A 15062-nucleotide genomic window follows, 5' to 3' on the forward strand; every position below is an offset into this window, starting at 1 on the left:
CTGTTACCCATGTATAGCTTCAGATGGAAGCAAAGCATTTTAAGCAGTTTGGCCTAAAGGGCTTATCAATAAATTGAAAACCCTGCGACAAAAGTAAAAGGAATTAAAGGATAAAAAGAAAAGAAAGACTGGTGCTTCCAGCCAAAAGCCGTGGAAGTTCTTTGACTTGATGGACATAATTCTTGCCACGAGAAGCAATGTAAACCCTTCAATAATTGTTGATACTATGCCCGCAAAGTCTGATTTGGATAACTTGAAAGATATTTCACATTTTTCTGTTAATCCTCTGCCTGTGCGCTTTGCTCTTTTACGAATTATGATTAAACTTATGACCTTCAATTGTATTTCAAGAATAAGTTAAGCTATCCGATCATCATCAATATCACTATTAACAGTTTTACAACTTCCTATTTCTATTTATTTCAAGAAGTGGCAAAAAAGTATGGACGAGCATTAAAAATTGTGTTTTCCTCATGAAATTATTAATGAGTTTAATAAGTGTAATTATGTACAAGAAATTTAGATAGAAGTCCTTGAAACCGAGTCAGGAGTACTGAAGATTTACAGTGAAGAGGAAGAATTCTATTGCCACAAGTGCCAAGGTCAAATGCAAAACAGTAAGCGAAGAAATTCATAACTCTGAGACAGCTTTTTTTTTCAAAAAGAATATTAATGCCCTTGCCGGGAATCGAACCCACGTCTTTGGTATTCAAGTACGATGTGTTAACCACTACACCACAAAGACCAACCACACTGGTAACGTAGCCGGAATATGAAATGAAGGGTACTCATGAGGATCCCAGAGCGATATTGTTTCTCTATAGGTAAGTTGAACACCGTAAATATGTACGCAAAGTATAGACATAGTACAGTACTAATAAATTATGCGTTGGGTGAGTGTAATAAAATAGAGAGAATAAGAGAAACATATCAAATGCCCTTGGTGGGAATCGAACCCACGTCTTCGGTATTCCAGTCCGATGTCTTAAACACTACACCACAAGGACCAACCACGTTGGTAACGCAGCCGGAATGTGAAATTTGAAATTATATTATAGCGATTTATCCTATTTGCTATTCAATTATGAAACCATGTAGCTATTGCAATCCAGTGTTATAGATGGGGGCGAACAATTATTTCATAATTTGAGTTTAAATTATTACATAACACCAGAAGATTTACCAAAAACAGTTGATATTTGTGGAGTAGAGGTAGATTGACATTTACATAATGGGCCTATTTTGAGCCACGTCAAAATATTTAATTCTACCCAGACCGAACGGTTCGTCATTTCCGGTCTTAAGTATAGTCGGTTTGTATAGGGTTACATTCAACCTCGTGTGTAGCCTCAGTTGTATATCTTAGCCTTCGGTGCGGACATATTTTAATTTTAATTTTCCCAAATGGAAAGGCGATCTAGAAAACCCATTGACAAAGCGGCTCTTGATAGCCAAGGATTTGAAGGCCTACAACAAATAAGCAGTCCACGTGCGGGGTCTGAAGGACTTCCAAACCCTCAGGGCTCGACAAACAAAACCAAAGAAAGGCTCAAACCGGAGATGGATCAGTCTGCCCTACTGAGACATATAACCGAAGAGATGCAACGGGTGCAAATTGATAATAAGAGGTTAGCGGCCTTAGTAAAGGAAACGCCACCAAAGCTCCCGAGAAAAGATAAGAAAGAAAGGTCAAGTTCTAGAAAAGCGCGCAAGCATTTTGCTTCAAACATAGGGCTTGACGATCTTAGACAAATGGAGGAGCTTTCTCGAGCAGCCGACAAGAACTTGCGAAAGTTTGGAGCAGATATTTCAAACGAAAGTTCTCAGTCAAATTCGTCGGACGACGAATTCAACGACGAAGGCTGGAGGAAGAAGAAATCGTCAGGTAAGAGAGCACATAAACTTAAGTCGGGAAAAACAGCGCGGATCACCACTCGCGTGGTGAACCCACAAATATGGCCACACAGTGAATTATCACTGAGTTACGTCAGCAAGGATGTCGGGTATGACGACCTGACAATTGAAGAATTTGTGGCTGGGTTTACTACTATCATGAGTCTTCGACAAACATCATCGTTAGAAAGTAAAGCTAGGCTTCAACATCTAACCCGACTGATGTACCTGGCCACTCAATTACGAATGGAGTGCAGTGCGCGACTTTCATGGCACTGTATTGTTAGAGATCGAACGAGGGTCTCTCACATGGAGCGACTCTTCTCGCACATGGAGCAACAAGCTCTGATTGGAAAAGTCAAAGCTCGACCCAAAACAAATCGCGATGTCAAGACGGGAAGTGTTCTCTTTTGTAGAGACTTCAACAAAAGTAAATGCCAACACAACAAGGACCACTACGGGATGATAAAGGGAGTTCAAAAGTGGGTTCAACACATATGTGCTAAGTGTTGGACATCAAACAAAAAGATTGAAAAGCACTCCGAGTATTCAGCGGAATGCCCGTTGTTCGCAGCTGAAGCGGCAGGTCCCCTGCCTACGGGAAAATCTTTTCCTGGATGACTCATTCAACTTTATGAACGGGACGTTCGAATTGAACAACAGGACAAATTATTTCAGGACAACTTATTTCAGGACAATTCATTTCAGGACAACATTGATAACGTGAATTCATTTCAGGACGATTCAGTTCAGGACAATTCAGTTCAGGACAACGTATTTCAGGACAATGTATTTCAGGACAATTTCTTGCAAGATGATAGATTACAGGATATATCAACACAGGACCTCTTACAGGATATTAACAATGTACTCATTCAGGAAAGAGTCTCACGTGAAAAGTCGACAAAAGGTTGTAATTTTGTACGTCTTCATGAGCGCGTATCGCAATTCTCGGTTCCTAATTACAGGGGAGCACGGATACCAGTGCCGTCTAATTTATCAATGTCCACTTGGAGATTATTTTTGCGTAATTATCATGACTCTGTTATCTGTGACCTATTGGAATTTGGATGGCCAGTTAACTATGATTACTCAAATTTCGAATTTCCGGTGGGCGATAAGCGAAATCACAACGGCGCCTTGTTATTTGACATCGAAGTAACTCGCTATTTACAACAGCAGTTAATTAAGGGAACAGTAGCAGGTCCGTTTCTTTCATGTCCGTTCAATAATGGACAAGTTATGGTTTCGCCTTTAAACTCAGTTCCAAAAACAGATAGCGATGACAGGAGAATAATTCTGGATCTCAGTTGGCCCTTACGGGCATCGGTTAATACGGGCATTCCTATTGATACCTATGACGGGGAACCTTGTTTGCTGACATATCCCTCGGTTGATACAATAGCGGAGCTAATACAACAATCTGGACCAGGATGTCTCATCTACAAACGTGTTCTAAGGAAGGCTTATCGTCAATTCCCAATAGATCCTAGAGATTATCCTTTATTAGGATTTCGATGGTATGACTTATTGTATTTTGATGTCGTGCTACCCATGGGACTTCGAAGCGCGGCTATGGCTTGTCAGCGCGCCACGTCCGGTGTGTCATATACACTGCATGAAATATCGGATTCACTATAGGATTAATATGATGTAAATATTAAGCAAATACCATATTTGCTTGTATTTGCCCATATTTGCGACAGTGCAAATACGATGTTCACTTTATATTTGCTATAGGTTGTGAAGATGGTGAATACCACATTTGCTACACATTTCCCTTAGGGAGAAAATGTGAGGGAAATAATATATTAGCACTATATTTAACATCCATAGAAATATGTAGCAAATGTCATATTCACTTCAGATTTGATGAGCCTCATAATGCAGCAAATGTCATATTCACTTCAGATTTGATGAGCCTCATAATGCAGCAAATGTCATATTCACTTCAGATTTGATGAGCCTAATAATGCAGCAAATGTCATATTCACTTCAGATTTGATGAGCCTAATAATGCAGCAAATGTCATATTCACTTCAGATTTGATGAGCCTCATAATGCAGCAAATGTCATATTCACTTCAGATTTGATGAGCCTAATAATGCAGCAAATGTCATATTCACTTCAGATTTGATGAGCCTCATAATGCAGCAAATGTCATATTCACTCTAGATTTGATGAGCCTCGTAATGCAGCAAATGTCATTTTCACTTCAGATTTGATGAGCCTAATAATGCAGCAAATGTCATATTCACTTCAGATTTGATGAGCCTCATAATGCAGCAAATGTCATATTCACTTCAGATTTGATGAGCCTCATAATGCAGCAAATGTCATATTCACTTCAGATTTGATGAGCCTCATAATGCAGCAAATGTCATATTCACTCTAGATTTGATGAGCCTCGTAATGCAGCAAATGTCATATTCACTTCAGATTTGATGAGCCTCATAATGCAGCAAATGTCATATTCACTTCAGATTTGATGAGCCTCATAATGCAGCAAATGTCATATTCACTCTAGATTTGATGAGCCTCGTAATGCAGCAAATGTCATATTCACTTCAGATTTGATGAGCCTAATAATGCAGCAAATGTCATATTCACTCTAGATTTGATAAGCCTTATAATGCAGCAAATTTCATATTCACTTTAGATTTGATGAGCCTCATAATGCAGCAAATTTCATATTAACCTTTGATTTGATGAGCCATGTATTGCAGCAAAAATCATATTTTTTCAAATTTGAAATGATAACATTGATAACTGATAAGGATTGAAAAAAATTTATTTAAACTTCTATGATAAAATGTTTCAGCACTCAATGAAATTCCATGTTAAACTAACTGTATTATCATAACTAAGTTTAAACTTTCGTTCATTACATAAATCCAGTTTCAGAATTCTTCTAAAATCATAAAATATTTATTATATTTATAAATATTTATATAGTATTTTATTTTTCACAGCGCCTAGAGCAGAACTGTATAAGCGCTTTATAAATTGTAAAAAATATTATTATTATTATAATAAAAATACCTACATTGGAACCAGCCCATTTTTTAAACCTCAAAAATTTGAAATGCCTTAAAAATTTAAATTTTAGGAAAAAAATACTATTAAAATATCAGGTACTCATTTACTGAGTGGGATAACCAGAGAGGGAAATATTTGGCTTGAGGCCAAGTCAGTTAAATGACAGATATAAATATTTTCCTTCTCTGGCCATCGTAATTTGTCATACATTAAGTATGAACTCTATTATATATAATATAGAAACCCACATCTGAACAGGGCTGTACAGGTCATATCATATGATATAATCACTTTTGTTAATTTTTTCTTTAAAAATGTTTAAAAAATCACTCCACATTTTCATTGTTTAAGACCCAAGCTGGGGCATTTTCTGGGGCTTTTCTGGAGGAGGTTGGGCCTTGCTTCCTTTGCATCAACATAGATTTCCCCTTTGGGGTTCTTTTCTTTGCAATTCTCCTATCCATTTTATGAAAAATATTAGAGAGCTCTGTGCTTCTCCAGTTTAATTTTTTAACTATGAGCACTTTAGATTTGGAGTGCTCATGTGGCTCATCATCTTCACTGCCAGAAGAATTTTCTACATCAGATGGATCTGACATTGATTCTTCTGATGACATATAGTCATTTGATAAAACAACTCTTATTCTGTTCTTTTCTTCCTCTGGTATGGACGTGGAAGAATTCAAAGCCTTTTGCCGTTGCAGCCGTTTCTGAAAGGTAAAAGACATTTTTTCTTCATTAAAAGAGATCAACTGAGGGAGATGGGATGGGGAACACATGTGAACTAACATATCAGGGTTCGTGATCATCCAGTAAAATATAATTTCCTGACTTTTCTCTGACCAAACACCATTTTTCAATGACCACAGTGGACACTTATTTTATGAAAAATAATATACCGTAATTAATATCTTCTTATGGTAGCTAGACCAAAGGAAGCCCAACTAAAAATTCTCAATTTAAAATGATTTCATGAAATTCCTGACTTTTCACTGACTTTGGGTAAAATGCAAAAATTCACTTATCAGAGTCAAATTTACCTGACTTTGAACAATTTTTTTTTGGATTTCACTGACTTTTCCCTGACAGTGGAAACCCTGCATATCTAGTTATATAGACTGAAGACATTACACCCATAAAAAAAATAGTGTCATAGTCAAATAGACACAAAAGAAAATGATTAGTGTCAGCAGTCTGATATCTTTTGCAAAGGTTTAATGGATTCACTCTAAATCAGGGACAATATATATAAAACCTTGAATTTGCAATTATCCAGGATAAAACTCCATGAAAAATGTGTCAAGCATGAACTAAGCAGATACACTTACTGTGTTGAGTCTGCTTCGTGTTCTTTGGGCCTTTAAATATTGCTGTGAAAGCTTCTTTTTCTCCATTCCGTACCTCCGTTTTTTTGTTTTAAAATGTGTCCTTATTGCAGCTGAAATCCAAAAGGAATCACTGGAGATTACTCAATCCCTGAAAGGTGCTCTTTCTGTGGGGTTTGCTTGAACAGCACTGGTTTTGAAGGAGGTATCTAAAGAAACCAGTGAAAACCTCTTGTGGCAAGGGAGTTATAAGTAATCTAAATTTAAATTACATGCTTGAGACAGTTCTGTAGCAGCACATGCTAGTCAGAAAATGCAACACCAGCCTCCCCCCCCCCCCCCCCCAATGAAATCAAACAAACCTCTTAACTGTGCTGATGGATAGTTTTTCTCTGTGCTTTGAACACCTCTTGAAATGGCATCATTCACAGATGCATTTTCTTTGGAGTCAAAGCTGAAAGATACAATTATATAAGAGAATTTATAAAACCCAGTTACTAAAAGTCCACTTTCAATAATAACAAAATCAATGGGGATTTTGCACACCTTGCGTGACATTTCAAATATTGCTTCTCTGGTCATCAAAATATCATAGCTGGAAAGAGCATCCTAAAATTAGTAAATTTTGAAATTTTGAAGGAAATCCAATAAATACGGATGAAGTTATGAATTTTTAAAATTGACCTTTTTTATAAGGAAATGTATGTGGTGGGCAACATACCCAAGAAAATTCTCAACAGCTATGGTGGTTTTACAGCAGATCAATGGAAAGCATGGACAATCATTTACTCCATCTTTGCTCTTTGGGATGTTTTGCCTGAGGATGATTTAGAAGTGTGGCGGCATTTTGTTTTAGCTTGTAGCATTTTGTGTACTCCTGTCATAACTGAAACCAAAACAAAATTGGGACACCTCTACCTCATGAATTTTTGCACAGAATATGAAAAGTTGTATGGTAAGGACAAGGTAACTCCTAATATGCATTTACATACACATATACTTCAGTGCATATTAGACTATGGTCCAGTATATTCATTTTGGCTTTTTAGTTTTGAAAGATATAATGGTATTCTTGGAGAATTTTCGACCAATCAGCGATCCGTTGAAATCCAGATAATGAGGAAGTTTTTATCTGAACAATTTGTGAAAGCCATACCACTACCAACATTATACAGTGATCTCTTCAAACCAATTATGAGTAAAATGAATCCCATTAATACAGGAACTCTCTATTCAGCAACATGTGGTAACTCCTCAAGTTTGATCATTGAGGAAAGTCTTCTTTCACTTGGCCCAGTAAGGAAGGGATTATCTTGGACAATTGTACAACAGAAACAACATATCACTTGCTTGCCACCCATGTTTAAACACAGTATTGACATACACTCTCTTCCTTATCTCAAAAAATCCTACAGCACATTTCTAGATAAAGTGAATGAATCTTCTATCACAGTCCATTGTGAAAGGATTTCTGGTATAAATGTAGCTGGTGAGCTATTTGGGTCAAGTGGAACAAGAAAGAGCAGGTCTGGGTTTATTTTAGCAGCATGGTGTGGAGTAAATGGAAGGATAGATACCTCTGGTACTAAAGTCCGACCTGGAGTAGTAACACACTTTATAAGACAGAATGTAGAGGTCGATGGTTGTATGGAAACCTGTATCTTGGCTGAAGTCAGATGGTTCCAAGTACACCCAAGAAGAGATGCTTTGGGAGCACCATTGCAAGTGTGGTGCAATAACCACTATGAAATAGAAGGCCCTGCAGATTTTATACCATTGCAAAGAATTCATGCTAAATTTGTACCTGCGATTCAGGTGCTTAATAATGAAAATGTTTTAGTTGTTTGCCCCTTGCCACGCAAATTGCAATGCTGATATTTTCATATCTTGTTTTAGTTACCATTAAATTTAAACATAAGGGGCAGTTTATTTTACTACTGGGGAGGACATGTGCAGGTGAGATTTTGAGGGTTCATAAAAAAATCATGCCTAATGTCAATAGATCCAATGCAGCACTTTGGGGGGAAGCTTATTGTGGGGGACAAAACAATAGAGTTCCAAATGTCATGAGATTTAATTTTTTTTCTTTTCCTTCATATTGAATTGCTTTGACTTGGCATAAAGGGGTTCATTATAACACCTAAGAATAGAGTACTTGGTGTGATGTACCATTCAGTTTTGAAATATTCATATTAGAGGAGAACACAACAATGTCTCCCTTTCTGCCAGTTTCAGGCTGTTTTGAGCAGCAGAAATGAAGGTATTTGATATTATAGCTTGGAAAAGACATATACTTTGAATTAATTATTCATTATTCTGAAAGGTATAAGAACAGTTTAGACACTTTCCTAATGTTCTTCTTTTTTCTCTTCATATTTTTGTACTCGAATTGCTAGACCATATCTGACATTGATAGGAGCTTAATCAATAGTCGTCATTATTATACCAAAAAAACAAGCATCACCATTAGAAAGAACTAACAAATTTTTATAACACTGGAAAAATTTAGTACTATCAACAGTATTCCAATATAGTTTATTAGCAATCAATATGTGTTCAGTCTGTGATGTCTGACTAGCCCAATTCAAACTTTGTAAACATATGATTGTGTAATCTACAGTATTATAACCATTATCTTTGAAGTGTGACCCTTAAATTTCAAGTGCCATTCGCGCCGACTAGCATTTCACCGACCGTGAATTCAATAACTGAAATTGAAAAGCAACAATAAATTCTCATTCTGAGGGAGATTTTAATTTTTCTTCTAATATTCTAAAGTTTTTATTATTGTTATCATTTTTATTAAAAAATAATATTATTCTAAAATTATTAATTCAGTTTCATATTTTGTATCAAGCAAGGAATGTATTGTTTATTTTTAATTTCAGTTCAATGATTGACTGTTGTTGAAACTAGTCAGCGAACGACACTTCAAACTTTGAGGGTTGCACTTCAACGATAATGGTTGCAACATACTGTTCAATAAAGCTAATAACAACCAACATTTAAAATCATTGGAGCACCAACAAGCCCCCACTTAATATCTGCTCGATATTTATATTATATAGCTGAAAAAATATAATTATGAGAAAAGCGTCAAAAATATTCTTTTCATGTCTTAACTTTCAAATTGGAGGGTGTTGTCCAGTCCCTCTTTTCCTAGTCTCCATTACCTAAGTTGTGCACAACAAAGGAAAAACAGTCTCAGCAGTTTGAAGGAACAAGTTAAAAGTTAAAAATTGAGTAAAGAAGGGTTGTTGACAGTCTACTGTTATGTTCAAGGACTTAATTGTTTGGTGGTATTTTTTAGGAAATTCTTAGTAGCGGCCCTACATGTGACCCAGGTGTAATAGGATTTGAGAGGTATTTTTTAGCCAGGGAAGCATTGGGTGGTGTAGTGCATGATAAAAGCACTCACTACTTTCTAATGCAACTCAGCTTCAGATCTCATAGGATTGGTTCTTCCACACCTAAAACAACAGCCAAAACTTAATACATCTTTTAAATTTACATTATATTTTATGACTCCAGTATCAAGAAAACCTTGGCAAATGAAGCACGATAATTCCATCCCTTTACTTTATAGCATTCTTTGGCTATTCTCTTCAGTTTGAATGAAGTCTTGCATGTGGTTTTGTATATGTTATACACTAAATAACCAAAAGAGTATATATCACTGTAAATTGACTGCTTATGGCTTCCATTAACAATTTCTGGGGCAATGTGCTTGTGCCGCTGTAGATATATATTTTGTTCTTCAGTTTTAAGGTGCTTTGCACTTCCTTGTTCTCGTTTACAACTCTTTCCAAAATCAATCAAAACTGGCAAAAATTGACAGTTGTTTTCATACAAAACGACATTGTCAGTTTTAATGTCATTATGTATATAACCACAGTTGTGAACATGATCAACTGCTTTAGCAAGACGATATAAAAGAGTATGCCACTGTTCCTCACTTAACATCAATTTGTCATCACATTTGCATAGTGACAGCAATGAGATGGATTGACCTTGAATACCATAAAACTGCATGACAATTTTAAATGGCTTCTCATCAACACTGACACCAAGAAGTGTAGGAATGCTTTCATGACTTTTCAAGTTGAGCACTACTTTGGCTTCATGTAATATGGCTTTAAGTGCAGCCTCTTTGGAGATATGCTCTGATTCTTCTGTTTTCAAGCATTTAACTGCTACACAGCTGCCTTTGTACTGACACAGTTTCACTGTTCCAAAAACACCAGAGCCAATGATACTATTAATATTCGATTCAAAATTAAGAAGTTCATTCTTTATGTAGAAAGAATCTGGGAGATGAGATGTGGTAATAAAAACTAGTTTTTCAAGAGCTTTGTCCTTTGCCTTTCGCTCAGCTTTCCATTCTTCGTAGTAATTATTAGCAACATGTTCTGCAAATTTCCTTTTTTTGATTTCTCTTTCGTGCACTTTCGTGATATCTTCGATTCTGTCTTCCAATTCTTGTTTTGATTTACTAGTATCCTTTATTCGAACTCCACAGTATATACTTTTTCGTCCTTTTCCTTTTCGTTTTCGTACTGATCGCTTGAAAACGTTACTTACTGTAAATCCTTGTTCATTGTAGCTGACATTACCAAACGAAGAAACTAGCTCGTCCCGAACCAAGTCAGTAAAAACACAATCTTTGTGGTGGATATCAGTGCATTTAAACTCTTCAAACTTCAAAGATAACCTGAAGATAATCATGAACAAAAATATAAAAGGGGATTATACATATGAACAGCATATTTTTCGAAAATATTCCATTGAAGTGCAAAGAATAAGCTATATATTATAAGTTACATAATCTTTTATACCATGGTATGGCATGCATGTTAGCTTACATGTTTTAATAATATTTTCTGATATCCATTTTAAATATAGATCAACTTACCGTTCAGTTATTAATTCAGAACGTCTCAAACCTTGCGTGTCATTAGAGGAATTCATTTATTTTCGTAAAAAGACACTCCGCGTGCTAGTTGTAGTCGACTCGGGATCGGACAATATAAAAACGATCGCAAAGGACCATGGGCAGTGGACAAACGTACCCGGACCAGGATGCTTTGCCGGCTTAGAAGCTTAAAACCTCTTGGCAGAAAGATTCAGTAAGATTTTTAACGAAAACATATCCACCAGTACGTGCTTGTGGTCCCTAAAATGTCTTGTGATATTCCTATTATATAACTTCACCTTCAGTGAATAATTGTTTTAAAATATATAATTATGCACACAAGATCGTACAAACGTCTTTGGGTGGTTTTTTGGGTGGTGGTGGTGGGGGGGGGGGGGGGGATACTAGATCAATTATGCTTTTCATTACCATTTACATCAAATATCATAATATTCTCTTCCTTTTCTTTTAAAAAATAAGTGCGAATTTGGAGCGAAGTTATGTATAGCTGTGTGGCAAAGGTTACGAAACATAATGGATACATATGCAAAGATATCAATTTGCATCAGTTTTACATTAAATTCACATCGACATCAAATATCATATTCAAGCCATTTTTTCAAAGAGCGCGAATTTAAAGCAAAGTTGCGTGAAACTGTGAAAAACATGATACTAGCAAAGGCTATGAAACATGACGAAAAATGATGCAAAGATATACATTTGCATCAGTTTTTCCTTAAATTCACATTCACATCAAACATCATTTTTGAGTCACTTTTTCGATGAGCGCGAATTTGAAGCAAATATAGACCGCGAAATTCACTTCATATTTGCACCTATGGTGAATCCATTATTTCATGCAGTGATATATGTGGGGAACACGGGTTTAATGTTCTCAATTATTTAGATGACTTTATGGGAATCGAGTCACCTGACACAGCATGGACAGCGTACAATTCCCTAGGTAATCTGCTCGGTGACCTCGGCCTCAGGGAGTCAACGTCAAAAGCATGCCCGCCAAGTACGTCGGTAATTTGTCTCGGGGTTCAATTTGACACTATAGCGATGACAATGTCCGTAACGCAATCCCGCATTAAGGAGATCGAAGAACTGCTCAACGGTTGGAAGAATAAAACAAGCTGTACAAAAATACAATTGCAGTCCTTACTCGGCAAGCTAGTATTCATTTCAAAATGTGTGTGACCGAGCAGGATTTTTCTTCATCGGATGTTGGAACTGTTATGCTCGTTGAAACACAATCACTATCGCACACGTTTGACCTCAGGTTTTCATAAAGATCTTCGGTGGTGGCAACGATTCTTACGAAAATATAACGGAGTTTCTCTTATCCCGTCTCTACATTGGTCAGCTCCAGATAAAGTATTTTCAACCGACGCGTGTGTGACAGGTTGCGGAGGATTAGCAGGAGACTCTTACTTTCATGCAAAGTTTCCTGAATTTATCTTGAAGGAACAGTTGCCTATCCATCAATTGGAAATGATAGCAGTTATGGTGGCAGTACGGTTATGGGGTCACAGATGGAAGGGCTTGAACATAACAGTGTATTGCGATAACGAAGCAGCGGTCGCGGTTCTAAATTCCGGGAGAACGAAGGACAGCATGCTAGCTAAATGTGTTAGGGAGATCTGCTTGTGTACCGCGCTGGGACAATTTCAGCTTAGCGCTATTCATCTTTCAACTCACGACAATCACATAGCTGATTGTTTATCGCGTTGGCATCTCAACCACACGGCTGAGCAACAGTTTAAGCAGTTAACAGATTCAGCAGTCATGACAGATATTATCGTAGAAAATGATTTATTCTTATTCAGCATTGAATTTTGACTTGTCTTACAGATGTGGAGATGGTGACTCTCAAGCGCGACCTACAAAAGACACAAAGGTCAGCTTACGCTGAAGGGACTCAGAAGAACCACAGGACGCAATGGCGTGCTTACGTCTTATTTTGTAACTATTTTAGTTTTTGTGCCATTCCGGTGTTAACCGAGGTTTTATCCTTATATTGTCAGTTTCTATCTCGTAACATGACACCGGAGTCTGTCCGCAATTATTTGAGCGGTGTTAAGCTTTTACACATTATCCTCGGGGAATCTGTGTCGCAGTTCCAATCTTACGAGATCAAAATTACCCTTAGGGGTATAGAGCGCCTGGCTCGGCATATTCCAGTCCGTGCCCTGCCAGCCACCCCTGAATTGCTGTTGACCATAGCTAAGAACTGCGACTTTTCTAATGAACGGGATGTTGTTTTGTTGTGCGCATTCAGCTTCACCTTTTTTCTCTTTGCTAGGGTGTCTAACATAGTCCCGCCGTCACTTAAGAAATTTGATCCCAGGTGCATTTATGTAGAGAGGACATAAGCAGATGTTCAGCGGGGTTGCTCCTTTACGTGGTCTAAGACGATGCAGTGCGGTAAACGAGTTCATTCACTTCCTCTGTTACCTATCCCTGGGTCACCCATTTGTCCGGTACATTTGTATCATGTTATGTGCAAGCTTATCCCTTCCAGACCCCACATGCCTGCCTTCGTTTTACTGGACTCAGCAGGACAGTCATTTGCCCTAACAAAGTCGATATTTATTCGAGAGTTTCGCGATAGATTGACCTTAGCGGGAATCCCTCACGCACAAAGATATCGCGGTCACTCATTTCGAAGAGGGGCTACCACCTGGGCCTTTAAGACGGGAATACCGGGAGAATTTATTCAAGTGTATGGGGACTGGGCTTCAGAGGCTTATAAATCATACTTAGAGTTCTCAATGTCGTGTAAATTCCAAGTCGCACATACGATGCGCACTTCTCTCCTTTGTTTGGCGGGTTTGGAGGTTTGAGAAGTTTATAACCAGGCCTTATTTTTCTTCTGTTGGATTAAACTTCTCATTGTGCCAAACAAAGGAGTGTTGTGTCATTGTTTCGTATTAGTTTTGTTTATTGGGATTCTATGAGTAGAATTTCACTATAGACGGAGTATTGTCTGAAGTATTTCAAAGCAAATCGATTCTCAGAGATATCATACTGAACAACGGTGAAAACACAGGGGTTTTGATATCCTTTCCATCTTATTGCGTCACCTGTATTAGAATTAGAATTAGCCTACAAAAAGATCAAAGCACATGTATTCTCTGTTCTTTTATGATAAAATTAAAATGCAACAGCCTTACCAATACATTTAAAAAAACATCGTAGTCGTCGGCAACGAGAAGCTGAAGTTGCAAGATGGCGTTTTAACGGACAACACTGGATCTATTCCGTTTGACATTTGGGAAGAAAACATCGACAAATTCACCCTTGGAGAAGTTTACCACATGCATCCTTTAAATGTGCGTGTGGAACAAAATCTAAGAAACTCTCCACTCTTGAAAACACATTAATTACCCCACTAGTGGATAACAAAGAACTTGAACGGCGACCATTGAAGAACTTCTAACAATCGAACAACTTCTAACAATCGAACACTTCGAGAAATATTTGAAATGCAATAAATGTTCCAGAAAGATTCACCGAGGAAGCACTACTAAAATTGTGAAGTGCAAACGATGTAGTACAATGAAGGGAGGTAAGTGCTCATTTGAATTAACCTTGAAAGTAGAAGTTAAACTTCATAACACTGACGATCCAATATTCCTTAAATTTGGAAATGAGATATTGGCACATCTTTTAACTCCAGAAGTTGTTACGATAAAGGAGAACAATATTGCCGAATTTCTTCAGATTTCCTTGACAACATTCAAGTAATGTATATAAAGAATACTTGCGTTGTAATCAAAGCCGTTTTGTTGGAAAATTGAACGAACAGTCATCACCAAACGTTTTCTTATACTATTATAGAGCAACATTGAACTCCTTGTACAACAAAGCACTTCTGTTCACCAATG

General features: G+C 37.2%; 1 protein-coding gene and 2 pseudogenes across 1 annotated transcript; 2 read left to right on the forward strand and 1 right to left on the reverse strand.

Annotated features, from left to right (window-relative positions):
- Positions 1 to 4904: 4904 nt before the first annotated feature.
- Positions 4905 to 11009, reverse strand: LOC116288048 (uncharacterized). The gene is made up of 4 exons (XM_089025493.1): positions 6804 to 11009; positions 6620 to 6711; positions 6261 to 6370; positions 4905 to 5642 (listed from the first exon to the last, which is right to left on the reverse strand). Exon 1 carries the CDS (start codon positions 10980 to 10982, stop codon positions 9777 to 9779), a length of 1206 nt encoding a protein of 401 aa, XP_088881619.1. The 5' UTR covers positions 10983 to 11009; the 3' UTR covers positions 4905 to 5642; positions 6261 to 6370; positions 6620 to 6711; positions 6804 to 9776.
- A 327-nt stretch (positions 11010 to 11336) lies between these two features.
- Positions 11337 to 13014, forward strand: LOC148904270 (uncharacterized; annotated as a pseudogene).
- Positions 13015 to 13034: 20 nt separating this feature from the next.
- Positions 13035 to 14922, forward strand: LOC148904271 (uncharacterized; annotated as a pseudogene).
- The last annotated feature ends 140 nt before the right edge of the window (positions 14923 to 15062 follow it).

This window comes from Actinia tenebrosa, unplaced genomic scaffold, assembly GCF_029948245.1.
Source record: "Actinia tenebrosa isolate PJP-AT-01 unplaced genomic scaffold, QUT_ActTen_1.0 utg344__unscaffolded, whole genome shotgun sequence".
NCBI classification, from domain to species: domain Eukaryota; kingdom Metazoa; phylum Cnidaria; class Anthozoa; order Actiniaria; family Actiniidae; genus Actinia; species Actinia tenebrosa.